Source organism: Musa acuminata, chromosome BXJ2-5 (genome assembly GCF_036884655.1).
Source record: "Musa acuminata AAA Group cultivar baxijiao chromosome BXJ2-5, Cavendish_Baxijiao_AAA, whole genome shotgun sequence".
In the NCBI taxonomy this organism is placed as follows: Eukaryota; Viridiplantae; Streptophyta; class Magnoliopsida; order Zingiberales; family Musaceae; genus Musa; species Musa acuminata.
Genome location: NC_088342.1, coordinates 10,608,446 through 10,623,844, shown reverse-complemented (window position 1 = coordinate 10,623,844; position 15,399 = coordinate 10,608,446). Strand labels below are relative to the sequence as shown.

The 15,399-nt window shown below is 40.3% G+C and overlaps 1 protein-coding gene and 1 long non-coding RNA gene across 2 annotated transcripts; both read right to left on the bottom strand.

Annotated features, from left to right (window-relative positions):
- Nucleotides 1-2,422: 2,422 nt before the first annotated feature.
- Nucleotides 2,423-5,594, bottom strand: LOC103984987 (protein NRT1/ PTR FAMILY 2.11). The gene is made up of 4 exons (XM_009402587.3): nt 5,382-5,594; nt 5,086-5,303; nt 3,905-4,461; nt 2,423-3,594 (listed from the first exon to the last, which is right to left on the bottom strand). The coding sequence occupies exons 1-4, from the start codon at nt 5,473-5,475 to the stop codon at nt 2,700-2,702; spliced, it is 1,764 nt and encodes a 587-aa protein (XP_009400862.2). The 5' UTR covers nt 5,476-5,594; the 3' UTR covers nt 2,423-2,699.
- Nucleotides 5,595-10,942: 5,348 nt separating this feature from the next.
- On the bottom strand, nt 10,943-11,904 carry LOC135611741 (uncharacterized). Its single transcript, XR_010486641.1, has 2 exons — nt 11,271-11,904; nt 10,943-11,186 (listed from the first exon to the last, which is right to left on the bottom strand). It is a non-coding gene; the product is annotated as an uncharacterized LOC135611741 (long non-coding RNA).
- Nucleotides 11,905-15,399: the final 3,495 nt, after the last annotated feature.

Genomic DNA, 15,399 nt, shown 5'->3' with positions numbered 1-15,399 from the left:
CAAGCTCCAAGACAGTGGTACAGAAAGTTTGATTCATTTATGACAGAAAATTGATACAAAAGAACGGCTTCAGATCATTGTGTGTACATCAAATGGTTTGGTGAGGATTTTATTATTCTCTTACTTTATGTTGATGACATGCTTATTCTTGGGAAAGATATGTCTAAAATTGACAGATTGAAAAAGGAGCTAAGTGAGTCTTTTGCAATGAAGGACATGGGGCCAGCAAAGCAAATACTAGGTATGCAGATTTCCCGTGACAGGAAAAATAAGAAGATTTGGTTGTCACAGGAGAAATACATTGAGAAGATATTGGAAAGATTTAGTATGAGCAATGCAAAGCTAGTTGATTCTCCTCTTGCAGGTCACTTCAAGTTGTGCTCAGAACAGAGTCCGTCAAGTGATGAGAAGAAAGAGAAAATGCAAAAGGTTCCTTATGCTTCAGCAGTTGGAAGTTTAATGTATGCAATAGTATGTACGAGGCCAGACATCGCATATGCAGTTGGTGTTACTAGTAGATTTCTTGCAAATCCAAGCAAAGAGCACTAGGCAGTTGGTGTTACTAGTAGATTTCTTGCAAATCCAAGCAAAGAGCACTGGGCAGCAGTGAAGTGGATTTTTAGATATCTCAAAGGGAGCTCTAAGGTTTGTTTAAGCTTTGGAGGTGGACCACATGTGTTGACAGGTTACACAGATGCAGATATGGCAAGAGATATAGATACGAGAAAGTCTACTTCAGGTTATGTACTTACTTTTGCAGGGGGAGTTGTGTCATGGCAATCCAGGTTGCAAAGGTGTATTGCTCTCTCCACCACAGAAGCAGAATATATTGCTGCTACAGAGGTATGCAAAGAAATGTTATGGATGAAATAATTTTTATAAGAATTAGGGCTGAAATAGAAAAATTATGTGATGCATTGTGACAGCCAAAGTGCCATTAATTTGTGTAAGAACCCAATGTTTCATTCCAAGTCAAAGCATATAGATGTCAGATACCACTGGATTTGAAATGTATTTGAAGAGAAGCAGTTGCAGCTTCAGAAAATTCATACAGATGATAACGGAGCAGACATGTTGACAAAAACTTTACCAAAAGAAAGACAGGAGATATGCCGACAGCTGGTCGTCATGGCTTCACATTGAGGAGTCATGGGACAGCCTCCCTTATGGGCTGACAGCCCACAGATTCAACTCATAGTGGGCTTAGGCAGCCCACAGCTCACACCCCCTTTTAACCTAACCCTAATTAACATTAGGGGGGCGTGGTGGCTGCGTTTTGAAGGTAGAAAAAGGCATAAATAGGGTAGCAACGTGGGAGAAGAAAAACAGCCATGGGATTCTAAAGAAAAAGAGGAAAACAAGGCAGAAAAAGAAGAGAAAGAAATGGAAGAAGACAAGGACAACGTAGAGAGGTTCTCAATCATCTAGCAGTGTGCTCATCTCAGGTTAGATCAAATCTACAGTAGACTCTTGCTGTGATTACTTGAGGAGGTTTTAGATATCGTGGACAGTGACGTGATCCTTGTATCCCAGTTGTTCTCTTGTGATTGTTGCTAGGGTTTAGGACAAGAGATTGAGATTTGTATATTCATTATTCTCATATTGGATTATCTTTAGTTTGTCCCGTGATTTTTACCCTTCACATTGAAAGGGTTTTCCATGCATATCTTGGTATTATGTTTGATTGTACTTACATTTAATTCCGCTCCGTATTATGGTCTTCTAGTATTTGTTCATATACAAAGGTTATTCCTGTTTATATCCCCATCATTACTCAGAGCAATCAAATCAATCATTGGATGCTTAGTTCCATGTGCTTATTTAAACTAACACTTCTTCACATGAATCCTTTTTTCTGACTTTATAGAGCTGTTATCAGAATATAGAGGAAAGCTTCACAATTAATATTGTATATAAGATGGTAAAAAATAGCATCACCTGTTTGATCAGGATTGCAGTGCCGATGTGGGTTGTGCTCATATTCAGAGTCGTCTGGCACATAAATGGTACAGGTTCATCGACTTACAACTTAGTGATGACTTTTCGTATTAGCAGATGATTTGTAAAAGAAAAGGACATACCCGGAGCGGTGCATGAGGCTCCTGCCAATGTGAGATCTGGGGATAGGATGCTCATCTTACTTGCATATATGATGGGTGCTTACTTTTATGTCATAATTTGAGGTTAAAACCAATTGAAGGCAGGCTAGACTGACATCAATTAAGAGTTACACAGCTTTATCTTTGATACACTGCATGTATCTGCATGATCTATCCCACTTTACCTTGGTGAAGATCTTTTAGTCTTAGAAGCAGGCCTATGTGGGCAAACTACTCGGCACAGCAATATAAATAATGCCTATTTCTTGGAGTATGTTAGGTTTATCAAGCGACTTATCAGCTGAGTTCAAAATAGATATCAATGAGCACAAAAAGTTTCACAATGGAAATTATCTGATATTAGCATATATAACATGTAGAGAGGGTGAACCACTGTTTGTGCATCTACCATGAACAGCATTCTGCTCTTATAAAAGTTTTGCAGCTTCAAATAGTAATAAAAAGAAAAAAGAGGAATCAACAGTACATAGGAAAAGGCATGATTAACAGAACTGTTACTTCTCTTCTGATGAAACCTGATTCCATATCCTTGTTCTTTATTCTTGTGCACTGTAAAGATCCAGTGCATCAGAAACTTGCTCATACAGAACTTCTGATCTCCTTTGTTTGCAGAGCAATCTCATGGTCTTTGTCTGAGGTTTTGTATTTGTACCACTTTGCACATACAATGAAGAAGACCAAATTAACGGCAGATAATGATGCGATCGAGAAGTAGAGAAGATCTAGTCTTCCCTGGTTAAGATCTTCTGCTAACCAATTGCTCTTCTGATGTCCACCAGTTGTTCGATGGACGATAGTTATTATCAAGGTGCCCAGATAGTTGGAACATGCAAAACCCAGGAAGAGCAGACCCCCTGCCATGCTCCTCATGTTTTCGGGAAATTGCTTGTAGTAGAACTCAACTTGGCCGACGAGGTTGAAAGCATCCGAAAGACCAGCAATAACGAGCTGAGGGATCAACCAGAGGCTGGACATTGATGAAATGGCACCACCATTGGATGCAGTCCCCAGTGTCGGCTTGTGAAGCGCATAACTCCGCCGCCGTTCCTCTACCAAGCCACCGACAATCATCATCACGACCGAAAGAGCAATGCCAGTCCCCATCCTTTGAAGCAGCGTGATGCCACCTTCCTTTCCAGTAACCCTCTGAAGCAATCGGACGACGAAACGGTCGTAAACAAGCAACCAAATGGTCATGGCCGCCATGGCGAACACAGTAAAAGTCGCAGCAGGAATCTCAAAGTTACTGTGCCCGAGATGTCTATCGGATTGAAGGGCTTGGAAGACGACGTAAGTCCATGTCAGAACGACGGTAACCTCGAAGATGATACATGAAGACCAAACAGGGATGATTCTTACTAAACATTTCATCTGTTCCACTTGCTGTAAGCTACATAATCTCCATCCATCTGAAGCTGAGCCATCCGGTTTGATATCGTCCATGGGGGTTATGATCGCAGCTTTGTCAAGAAAACTGCAATTGTAAGCAAAAAGCAAAAAAAATTCACGTGTAGTAGTGATAGTTGAACATATCAAGTTGATAACTTTATTTTTCTTAGAATATAGTAAACTTAGTGATAGTTTTATTATAAACCTCATGAAGCAAATTGTAGTAGCTTTGGACTGCAATAGTTTGGATGTTATCAACTTCGAAGGAAGTGTTACAAATGGATTGAGGTTAATTAAAATTGTTCCACTAATTTATTAGATCATCTTATGCCATCAAAATATAGGTTTGGTGTGTTCTTCTGAGTTGAAATCTCACTTCTTGTGCTCCCAAGTACCTGAACTGGTCGGTGTGCGGCAGCTTGGAGATCAGAGAACTGAGATGTGGAGGGTCAAAAAGAGAGCCCTTGAGGTCATCAGGTAGCTTCAGCGCTCGCTTCCTGAACGCCGCCACCAGCACCTGGGCGATGCTGGTGATCGGGCTGCCCTCCGGCCGCACCTTCACGTAGATCTTGGTCCCGACGAAGAAGAGCACGCAGGAGATGAACATGAACGCCGTGGGAATGGCCAGCCCCAGCGACCAGCTCACGTTGCTCTGCACGTAGATGACGAGGGTGGCGGAGGCCATCATGGCAAAGGTGAAGGTCATGTAGTACCAGTTGAAGAAGCTAGCGATGCCTCGCTTCCCCGCCTCGGTGGTGGGGTCGAACTGGTCGGCGCCGAACGCCAGGTTGCAGGGGCGTATGCCGCCGGCTCCGATGACCATGAAGACGTAGCTGGCGAAGAGGACGGCCAGCTGAGTTGGGTTCGCGCCGTGGCATGCGTCGCCATGACTGCTGCAGGGAGGCGGGTGAAGCTTGGAGACGGCAGCCGTGAGTGTGAGAATGAGCATGCCCTTCAACATCATCAATCGTCATGGACACGTAGGATTAGAAGACAGCAATCTGATAGGCTTACTATCAATAATTGGAGTACGATGACCCACAAGCCTGAACCGTCCCGGGAACAGCTTTACTGGCTTTCAATGATGGCTAACATGTGCCGACATGTCTCAATGTGTACTATTTATCACGAAGTCTTATATCAATCATATTGTACATATCATGCATTAATATATTGGGCCCTATCATTTTGCATCATATCAAAGCTCACATGACTTGTTACCCCTTCATGTAAACAGAAGGACCAACAAATTTCATGCAACTCTCGGTGGTGTGTCTCTTCAAGTGTTTGATAAAATAGCTGTTTCATTTTTTTTATTCTAATATCTGGTGGGTGGCAAAGAGTTTGATCTTATTTATGCTTACTTTTTGTTCCCCTTTTGTCAGTACATAGTCTATTTCTAAATGTTATTCTCTTTTTCTTTCTCTAATGCATGTCAGTAGAACTGTCCGAACACAAGTTCATCTTCAGCTTACTCTCTGGGAATTTTATTTGGTTGGCATTTCATCAAACACATACGAAGAAGATGAGAAGAGCTACTGAGAGAGAATGGCAGCTCTTCAAGGTGGTAGCATACCAAGAAAGAAGCAACCGAAGCGGCCCCCAAGGTGGCGTAGCGGCCGAGATAGGTATCGGCGAGGAAGGCCCCGAGGAGGGGGGTGAGGCTGGTGGTGCCGTTGAACACGGTGATGAGGGTGGCGGCCGCGACGCTCTTCATGTGGAAAACGGTGGTGAGGTAGACCAAGAGGTTGGCGGAGGTGCCGATCGTCCCCAGCTTCTCAAACGCCTCGTTTCCTGCCCAGAATTCTCCTTCTCGTGAGATGTCAAGTGGTGCGTGGGCGAAGGTGGAGGGAGAGCATGTGTTCCACGTACCTATCACGTATGGCATGGCTTTCCACCCTCTGTAGTTGATCACAGGCTTCGCTGCTTCCCCATTCTGTGGTTCCTCCGGCGTCGACGTCGTCATGCTTCGCGTTCCCTTCTCCTCTCTCTTCTGATGAACGACACAGTATAGAAGAGAGCGAGAGATAGATATAGGGAATCCAAGCTCTACTTCCTTCGAGAGCCTGCACGGTGTAGAGAAAGAGACAGCCGAGATCGACCACACAAAAACAGAGTACCGTTCAAAGCAGTCACACCACTACCCTTATAAGAAGGTGGGGAAAGGGACGAAAGTGAGATCCTCCACACACGAAGTATGTATCTGCCTTTTGGCGGGAAAATCTTTCCGGTTAAAAATTCATTAATGATAAATGAATTAAATTAATTAGATTAAATTAAATATTAACTTAATCCAAAAACTTAAGTTAATTGATTATGAGTTATATTCGAATATATATATATATATATACATATATATACATACATATATATATATATATATATACATATATATATATATATACATATATATATATATATATATATATATATATACATATATATATATATATATACATATATATATATATATATATACATATATATATATATATATATACATATATATATATATATATATATATATATATCATCTGCTCTCATGATATTTATCAATGTAAGATTGTTTTCTTAATTTTTTAATTATTTTTTCGTACATAAATATCATCTAACAATTCTAAGATGACACCGTAAGATTCCCGACATCCAATTGACGTTATCGTAGTCTCTCGTATGATTGGTGTTGGATGCATCGAATGCATGCGACGAGGCATTCCTAACTCTAAACTATATACACTCTCTTATGAACACTGATTTGGAGTCCCAAATACAACTCAAATAGAGATCATCGTTGGAGGAAAGTGGTGCGGTGGTCACTTACTTGGGGCTTCTTCTTTTTTCCTCTCTCTCCTTTTGAGAATCTTTTGACTCCCGAAAGCATGAAAAGAATGTCATATATCTTAATCGGGCCAGAATGGGTGCCAATCATCTTCTTCTGTCTTCTTGCTTTTTTCCACATTGATGTTCCATCGGTGTGCCGTATGCCATCATCCACTTTCCACAAACCTCCAAATTTCATTTATGTCCACAATTATACCCACTATGCAGGAATTGGAACATCCAATAATCTATTAGTCTGAGATGTATACCGACTTCGATACGTGTTCTTTTTACTTCAGGAGGCGGAGGAGGAAGAAGAAGAAGAAGAAAGAAAGGGGAGGCCACGTGACTATGTTTAACACACACATACGTATCATCTTGATGGAGATGACGCCGAGAGGAAGAAGAAGAAGAAAAAAGCAAGGGGAGGCCATGTGACTATGTTGAACACGCGGACACCATCTTGATGGAGATGACGCCGATACCCGCGGTTGTTTGTTTCTGTGAGAAAGACCACACATACCCATCGTGTGGTCATGCATCCTTCCACCACCATGTTGAAGTGGGAAACAGGGAGGAGATTACAGTTCTTTGTTTGTTTGCTTGGATTTCAAGATGGAGATTACTGCTGCTAAATCAATGATGTAGCAGTGATGGCACGGCAATTAAAGCCGGTCTAATCTTACAATCATACACTATCCACGAAACTTCGAGTTGAGTGCAGAGTTCAGATAGATCCAAGGCAGGCAACCTAACGCTTTGTGGATTGTTATAAGATGATAGTAATAGCCGATGTCACTGAATTATTGGTTCAAAATTTTCCAAGATAGACAACCTAACACTCATGTGGATTGCTATAAGATGATAGTAATAGCCGATGTTACTGGACCGTTAATTCAAACTGTTTCGATCCAAGTTAATGTCAGTAGAGTAGTCAATTGAGCTCGACGTAAGGACTACACTTTCTCTATGCTTCTAAATAGAATATATATGAAATAATGTATAATTTTGGTGGATGGTTTTGAGAGAGAAAGAGAGAGAGAGAGAGAGAGAGAGAGAGAGAGAGAGAGAGAGAGAGAGAGATTGCCACCAGCTACTTTTTTCCCCCTTTGAATTTTCAAGGTTTAGAGGGATGTGCCAAAGTCCACTAGCTTGGAATATCAAAGCATTCGGATAGGAGTGTAAACATGGATCAGTGAGGTTAGACCTGTGGTTACATGTTCTGCAGATTTACACAATTTCACATTGATCTAAGGTTTATGAGATAGTTCTGAGTAAGATATAACTAGTAATATAATCATTTTATTGAATAAAAAGAGGCATTGCCTCCATTCAATCATGATTTATGAAAAGGTGTATGCAAAGTTGAGGGTCACACCTCTACCTAGTAGATGTCAAACGAAACATAGATGAGCAAAGAAAGCATCTTAGTTGCAGCAGGTGTCAGATCAAACTAATAAGTTGGAGAATTGGCATGCTTCCATGACAATTATCTGCAAGCTCCTATGTTAGTGTTGAAGAATCAATTACTTCGTCATTGTCATCATGGAACCAGATAACTTGTTTTAGAAAGAAATGATTGCCTTACATTATAACTGATGACAATTTGAGGAGACTTTGTTGCCTGGAAGAGAAAGTTCCACTTCATATCTGATTCTGAAGTCATCTGATGCTCACATTTGATTCTTGGTCATCATGATATCAGATCATTTGTCTTCAAATTATCAGAGGATAAGGGTGTGGAAGAGAGTTTCAACTCACATCTGATTCAGAAATATCTGATGCTGTCATTGAATGGTATTATAAGACATCCTCTGAGTTCATTGACACTAATCCTTCGGTTCTTTTCTGAACATGCAGCTCGTAAGAATTCAGTAACACTGCTACTCGCTGGTCAGCTTCATGGTCTTAGAGGGAAGGAATTCTTCCATGCCGGTGATTCTTCTCTCATCAAAATTCATTTTGAAGGTAACTTCTGCACTGTCGGAAGAAATGGTGCTTTTCACCGTAGACCTTTTCGTGTTTCAAAATTAAATGTGTTTTTCTGTTTCGTTCACACAAATTGGAGACTTTCTGTTAGGTTGATATGGCACCGTATTGTTCACCAGGACTCGGACAGTCCTGCCAGCAGTGGAGAAATAATTTCAAACAAGATAAATTCATCATGTTAAACTTTTATATTATATTGCAAAAAAACTTCAAATTTATTTACTGGGCCCTTTTGACAATTTTCAAATTTTGATCTGATCCACATGGAAGAAGAGGAAGGGTATTCATTCAAGAAGCAGGGCACATTCCAATCATGACTGTTGTTTTTGAGATTTTATTGACAAAATAACAATTATCTTCCAAAAGTTTCAGGAACAGTTGAGATGTTGTTATAAAATGATAACAGTGATCATGTTTAATGGTTTTGAAATTTTTGCTTCAATCACATAAGCCTTAGATAAAGAGATCATACTGATGAAACTGAGCAAAAAAGGGTGGCAAATCATTTAATATTGGTTAGAGATGCATAAAAAACTCTTGTGCACCGATACTTACTCAGAGCAATCAAATCAATCATCGGATGCTTAATTTCATGTGCTTACTTAAACTGTCTCTTCTTTACATGAATCCTTTTTATTCTGACTTTATAGAGCTGTTATCAGAATATAGAGGGAAGTTTCACAATTAATATTGTATATAAGATGGTAATAAATAGCATCACCTGTTTGATCAGGATTGCAGTGCTGCTGTGGGTTGTGCTCATATTCAGAGTCTGGACATGTCTGGCACCTAAATGGCACAGGCTGATACGGCGCGTCATGGCACGGTAAGTCATGCAGAATGTATCCAACTCACATGGCATAAAAATCCTTAATTGGATGTATATGCCAAAATTACACAAAAGGAAATCGATCATTTCACTTCCAAATGATCCATAAATATCAGATAAGATACACATGATTTTGAAAAAAACACATGCATACATAAACCACAGACGATCGATCGATCATACTGATATGCTTAGGGGGCTTTTTCATCATAATACTTATGATATTGGAAATTGAAAGATTAGGATGTCGATCGGTACATGTCGGCACAGCCCTAAACATAACTGTGGGAGAAAGTTACTGGCACACCCCTGGCTGTCTTGAATTGATGGTGCTAATATATGACTAGGCTAATTTTTAGCCTGTGTCAGTTGACCCATATGTGCTAACCAATGCGGCACAGAATAATAATACCTTGCAAGAGGTTAAAAGCACATCCCGGTGTCATGAAACATCGTAAGCATCTAGATAGATACAAATTCAGATTGACTGTTGGAGCATAGTCAACTTGAAGTATGATCTCTTATCGACTAAATATACTCAAAGACACTTATTCTACTCTCGAGGCATAGCTAATGTTGTAGAACAAATTTTAGACTCTTACTAGTGTTTCTTGTCTTTTCATCAGCATATGACTAGCACCAAGAAAATTACTGCCTTAAGGTATGTTTAAAACACTGTATCAATTTAGAATCTCCTCTGGGAATAAAGAAAAAAGTTCCCAAGACACCGTGTGAAATCTAGTAGATACAGATACCACTTTCTGCATCAAGTGAGTCTGGGTGAGCAAATCAATGGACAGTCTCAAACAAATATGATCCACCATCATGAATTCAGAAATTTTATTACCAGAAGATACAGTGAGCATGTTAATCATGAGAGGTCACTCAGGTTGGTTTTGATGTTTTTCGGTATAATGAGTTCGAGTGAAGTTCTTTGAGGAGAACTTCAAGCGCAAATGTTCATGTACAGTAGTCTCTAATGATAATCTTAAAACTTAAGTTATTAGGAAAAGATCAACCATATTAAATTCTAACATTCCCTTTCATGTTCAAGTCAGATCAGGCTTACACAAGCAATTAAACCCAAGTGCAATGTGCAAACCAATTAGATAGAAGGGTATGTATTGTACAAATATTAATTAAACATCAAACTATCATGGACTTAACTAGAATTACCTAAGTCGTGAGGCACCCTTGTATTATTTGTCTGCAAAGGGTTAGCTTAGTTGCAATCTCGTTCAAGCCCCAAAAAACTTGTAAAAGAGCAAATTGATTAATTCTGAACACAAGCGGTAGACAAGTTTGCACGTAAGTTCCCATAGGCCTTACGTGCAAACTTGTGAATCGAATCAATGCCCAACACTACCCCAAACCCCCATTTAGTCCTATGCCACCTGAGTGATTTTCGGGTGCTGAGATAAATGACGTTTCATTCCACACCGCAGCCTACACAAAAAAAGCTATGGCATGTGAAAACTAGGTCATTTTGGGATAATTTTGCTTCTTCTGGTAAGCGATCATTCTGCAACCCTATAAATTGTTCATGCTCATAGTTTTCAAGTAAAAACATACAAATACAAGAAAAAATATGCTGCCAAATATATGTACAAGTAAATAAAAGTGACGAACAATCTGTTGACGAAAGTATTGCAGGTGCACAACTACTGTCCGTGAGAGGACGAAATATGAAGTAGTTGATATAGTATTTGAACTCATGACTTGATCTGTACCGTGATAAACATTTTGATTGGGTGACTATTTCCAGAAGGTTAAACTATAAGGAAGAGACTAGTCATCAAAAGAAATCAAAACACAAATGTTGTCTAGCAAATTAAGCTACATAAAGTTTTTCAGCATCTTCAGATAAAAAGACTTAGCGAAGCATAGTGCGAATTAGACAATATGATTCGATCAAGAGGAGAGTCAATCTTACTCTGAGATTCCTGCTTGCAGGAACGTCATCGGCATCGTCGTCGACAGCGTCATACTCTGAGATTCCTGCTTGCAGGAGCATCACCAGCACCGTCGTCTGACAGTATCTGCGAATTGGTGCAGTCTAAAAGAGTCCATTTCGGACTTAATACACCAAAAGAACTATGCGAGAAGCCGAGGAGGACTCACACCTCTGCTCCTTGCTTCCATGCCGAAGTGATGAGACGGCCGCCGCATGCCACCGATGACTCCCAGCAGGCGAGAACAGAACACGGGCGACGACGAGCACTTGGTGGCACCTGCGAGCCGCATGCTGACTTGGTCCTGCTCGGAGATCTCCTTATCTTCGTGCTGTGCTGGAGAATCCGAAGCACGCGAAATCCGGAAAAGCAGGGACAATCTCACGCCTACGACCTCCTTCCCCCGATCTGGATCCCGCTCAGCTGATGCAGACATGAACCGTCCACCTCCACCGTGCTCATCCTTCCTAGTTTCTCCTCCAGTCGGGAGAGCGCAACCGAGTGATCCACGGCGAGCAGAGGACGCTGCGCCGCCCCTTGCCGCCCGCAAAGTGTCTGCATGGGGAGGCAATTGAGCTGGGAGACATGGACGGAGTACACGGAGGAGAGTAAGGAGTTGGGCGGCCTTCGGTTACAGTTAGGCAATGGGAAGCGGGAAGAGGAAGGGAGATTGTGGTGGGTTAGGCATTTAGGAGAGAGTGTGATGTGACATGACACAGATTCTCCAGCAGCTCGGGGTGTGGAGGGCGTATCCATCGTCTCAACCTTGAATCCTCGCATAACATGAGAATTGCTGTTGGACTAGTCCTCGAATGTTGGAGGTAAAGATCGTCGAGGTCGAAACACGCTCCAACGCATCTACATGTGTGTCGGGAGCACGTCTTGACAAGGTGCCTTTGGTATCTATGTTAAAAAATTACATTATATCTATATGGTGTAGAGACGATAAACTCCTTTTTACAATCAAAATTAAAAGAAAAATATTCTTTCGATAAGATTATCTTATGTTTCAATTTCTACTAATGTGATGGATAATAGGGAATATAACATCATTCACTTTCATTCGATACTTGATCATAACGTAGTGTCCTTGATAGAAAAAGAAGATTAGAAGTTGCTTTCCTACATAATATTTTATGAAATATTATATTCTTTTATGATTAGGTATAAAATCTCATCTTTACATAATAAAAATAGGCTTACTTTTTTTTATCACTCGAGTCTGCACTCATATACCCTGGGTTACTAACTTGGTATCGGATGGATCAAGTCAAAAAACTTCGCGATCTCTATCTTCGTATAGGTGGCACCTCGGGAGTTTAGTGTTTTCATCTTAGAGGCACCTCGGACAACCCTGCGCATATAAGTCCAATCCACGTCAAGCTGACTAGGATATCAATGACTTAATTTCTCAATATTTTTATGCTAAAAAGAGGGCCCAATATCACAGTAACACCTATCCATTGACTCTCTTAATGAACGCTCGAACAAGGAGGCTTTGCCCTCGACCTACAATACTTTCACTCAAGAGGGGCAGTGGCCATCCTTTTCATAGATGAATACATCCATTTTAGCATAAATACCGATGCAATATTGGCGTCTATTCAATGACCAAGGCCTCTCACCCCCAAGGACGACATCGAGCCACCTACTCATTCCCACCAATGTATTCTTAAATCTCATCCAGTAAGTATAAATGCTAATGGCATAATACATGTTATCGCTCCTTTTGCCTTAATTAACCCAATAAGTGATGCCATTAGCCTAGTCACGATCATCACTCAACCACCACCGAAATTGGCATTGGTATCCATCGTGGTTCTCCCACTTGACGTAATGTTGATGACATCCTATGAGCACCCGAGACCTGTCAAACTGTTAATCGGGGGGGGGGGGGGCGGGGGCACTTTGCTCACCAACCATGGAATTCAACGGACCACACCATTACTCTATCTTGCCTGAATCTAAGACTTAATCGATGGATTCGACAGAGGTTTTCCTAGAGATACAACTATGATAGATGGACCGATGTTTGGAGGAGATGCGATGAAAGTTTTGACAATCCAAAGGGGAAGCGTTGGTCAACCCCACCTCAGGTCGGTCGCCATTTACTCTGAAAATCCAAGAAGAATTGATTTTAGCAAACTTTTGCCTCTCATCTTTGGAGGCATTTGATAGCAATGTCGACCCAATAGAACACATTGCAGCTTTTTATATCGAAATATTATCGTATAACACTTCAAACGCCCTGACATGTTACACCTTCCCAACCATGTTAAAAAGCTCAGTACTTACTAACTAACTTGGACATTAGAGGGATTGAGTCAAATAATTGCTCTCGACCTTAGTCTTCGTGCAGGTGGCAACCCTACGGTATATCAACAACTTAATCCCTCGATAACATAGATGATATATAATTTTTTTTTTCTTTTTTACCAAGCACATACGACAAGTTCTAATTGAGGTGAGTATTTTTTCTACCATCTTCGTTAATATAATTACCGAGCAAGTGGCTAGACGTATTCGAGCTAGCAAAGTAAGCCCTCATGTGGACGTGTTCTGTTTGGTGCAACTTCTTTTGGTGGAGTGAATGACAACGTGGTATTGTTCTTGAATGTTGGGGAGGTTATAATTCTAGCGAAAAGACAGTGCACAGCGGTGCTCTTCGTGTTCTGAAGTTAAGTTTATTCACGTGGAATGCGTCTTCTAAGTCACTCCTCAAAGAAATTTATATTACATTTTGATAATTATTTGAGAATATATATATATATATATATATATATATATATATATATATATATATATGATTTTTCATATTTGGCTCTTTCTATTCAACCATCACAAAAGATGATGTCGGATTTATTAAATGTACATATAACGTCTAATGAGCATGAGAATATCTCCTAAGAAGTGATTTTTAGTATTTGTAATTCATTATCGACATAATGGGAGGGCATAATAAGATTTTTCATGTATGATCCAAGTGATTGGATGTTGAGTCACAAAAATAATCACACTATGCAAGATAATATTGTACATGATCTCACCTCATTTGTTTTTGGGACTAATTACATATTACTTTATCTAATTAGACCTCCATAGCATTTTTATATCTAAAGTTAAAAAAATTATATTAGAATCCTTATAGTTATAAAAGTGAAAAATCTAGGTCCATTTATCCTAATGTTGTTGATTTTACTGACGAAAACATAAAAATAATGAGAAAAAAAATAATTACAATGTTCCAGATGATTGTAGTGGACGACGAGGCCGCTAGGGGCCATGGGTGGATGTTGCGAATGAGGAAAGCAATGATGAGATATGAGGGTAGTTCTGCATCTACGTTGGCGTTGATGCAATTGCCGAGTGGCGAAAGAGTTGTTGATGCAATTGTCGAGAAGTCATTTTGTCGCTCGGTAATTGTGTCAAATGCATAGTGACGAAAGGGCTATTTACTACATCGACATCAATATAGTTATCGAACAACAAAAGGGCCTCTCACTGCATCGGTGTTGACACAATTACCAAGCGACGAAAGGGTTACTTTGCATCTGTGTCAGCACCGATGTAGATGCCAAGCGGCCCTATCATTGCTCGGCAACTGCGTCAATGTCGACATAGTGAGTAGTCCTTTTACCACTCTACATCTGCGTCAGTGTTGATGCAATTGCCGAGCAATGATACTCTGCATATGTGCCGACATCAATGCAAATGCCGAACAGCCCTTTCGTCGCTCGACAACTGCATCGACGTCAATGCAAATGCAGAATGGTCCTCATCTCTCGTCGTCACTCTCCTCATCCACAACAGCCACCCGCAGCCCCCCAACGGTGTTGTCATCTGTTGCTATGTTCATCACCACTACCTAAAATGCTTAAATTAGTTTTTTGCCCATTATTTTCGTATTTTCGTTAGTAAAATTGATGACACTATGATATATATATATATATATATATATATAACTTTTATAACTACAAAAATTTTGATTAAATTTTTTAAAATCGATTGAAATGCTAGGAAAGTCTAGCTACAGAGATAATATATAATTAGTCCCTTGTTTTATTGTCTAATGTTGATGTTGCCATCGTTACATCCCAAAGTCTCATCTTTCCGATTGATACCCCAAAATATTGATATCCCAGCTGTGTTTGCATCGGGAAAAGTTGATAGCGGATTCAAGATTCACGTTGTCGAGTATCAAGGAGTAAGTTACTCACCACATGCTGAACACGGATGGGGTGGATGTGTCGGGCGAGATAAACCATGAAAACAAATAGTGTCAACCAATCCCTTCTTTGAC

Coding starts and splice junctions, on each gene's coding strand:
- LOC103984987 (XM_009402587.3), bottom strand. CDS start 5,475: ATGACGACGTCGACGCCGGAGGAACCACAGAATGGGGAAGCAGCGAAG. Junction 4,462..5,085: donor CTTCGGTTGCTTCTTTCTTG/GTATGCTACCAC, acceptor ATGATGTTGAAG/GGCATGCTCATTCTCACACT. Junction 3,595..3,904: donor CCGCACACCGACCAGTTCAG/GTACTTGGGAGC, acceptor TTACAATTGCAG/TTTTCTTGACAAAGCTGCGA.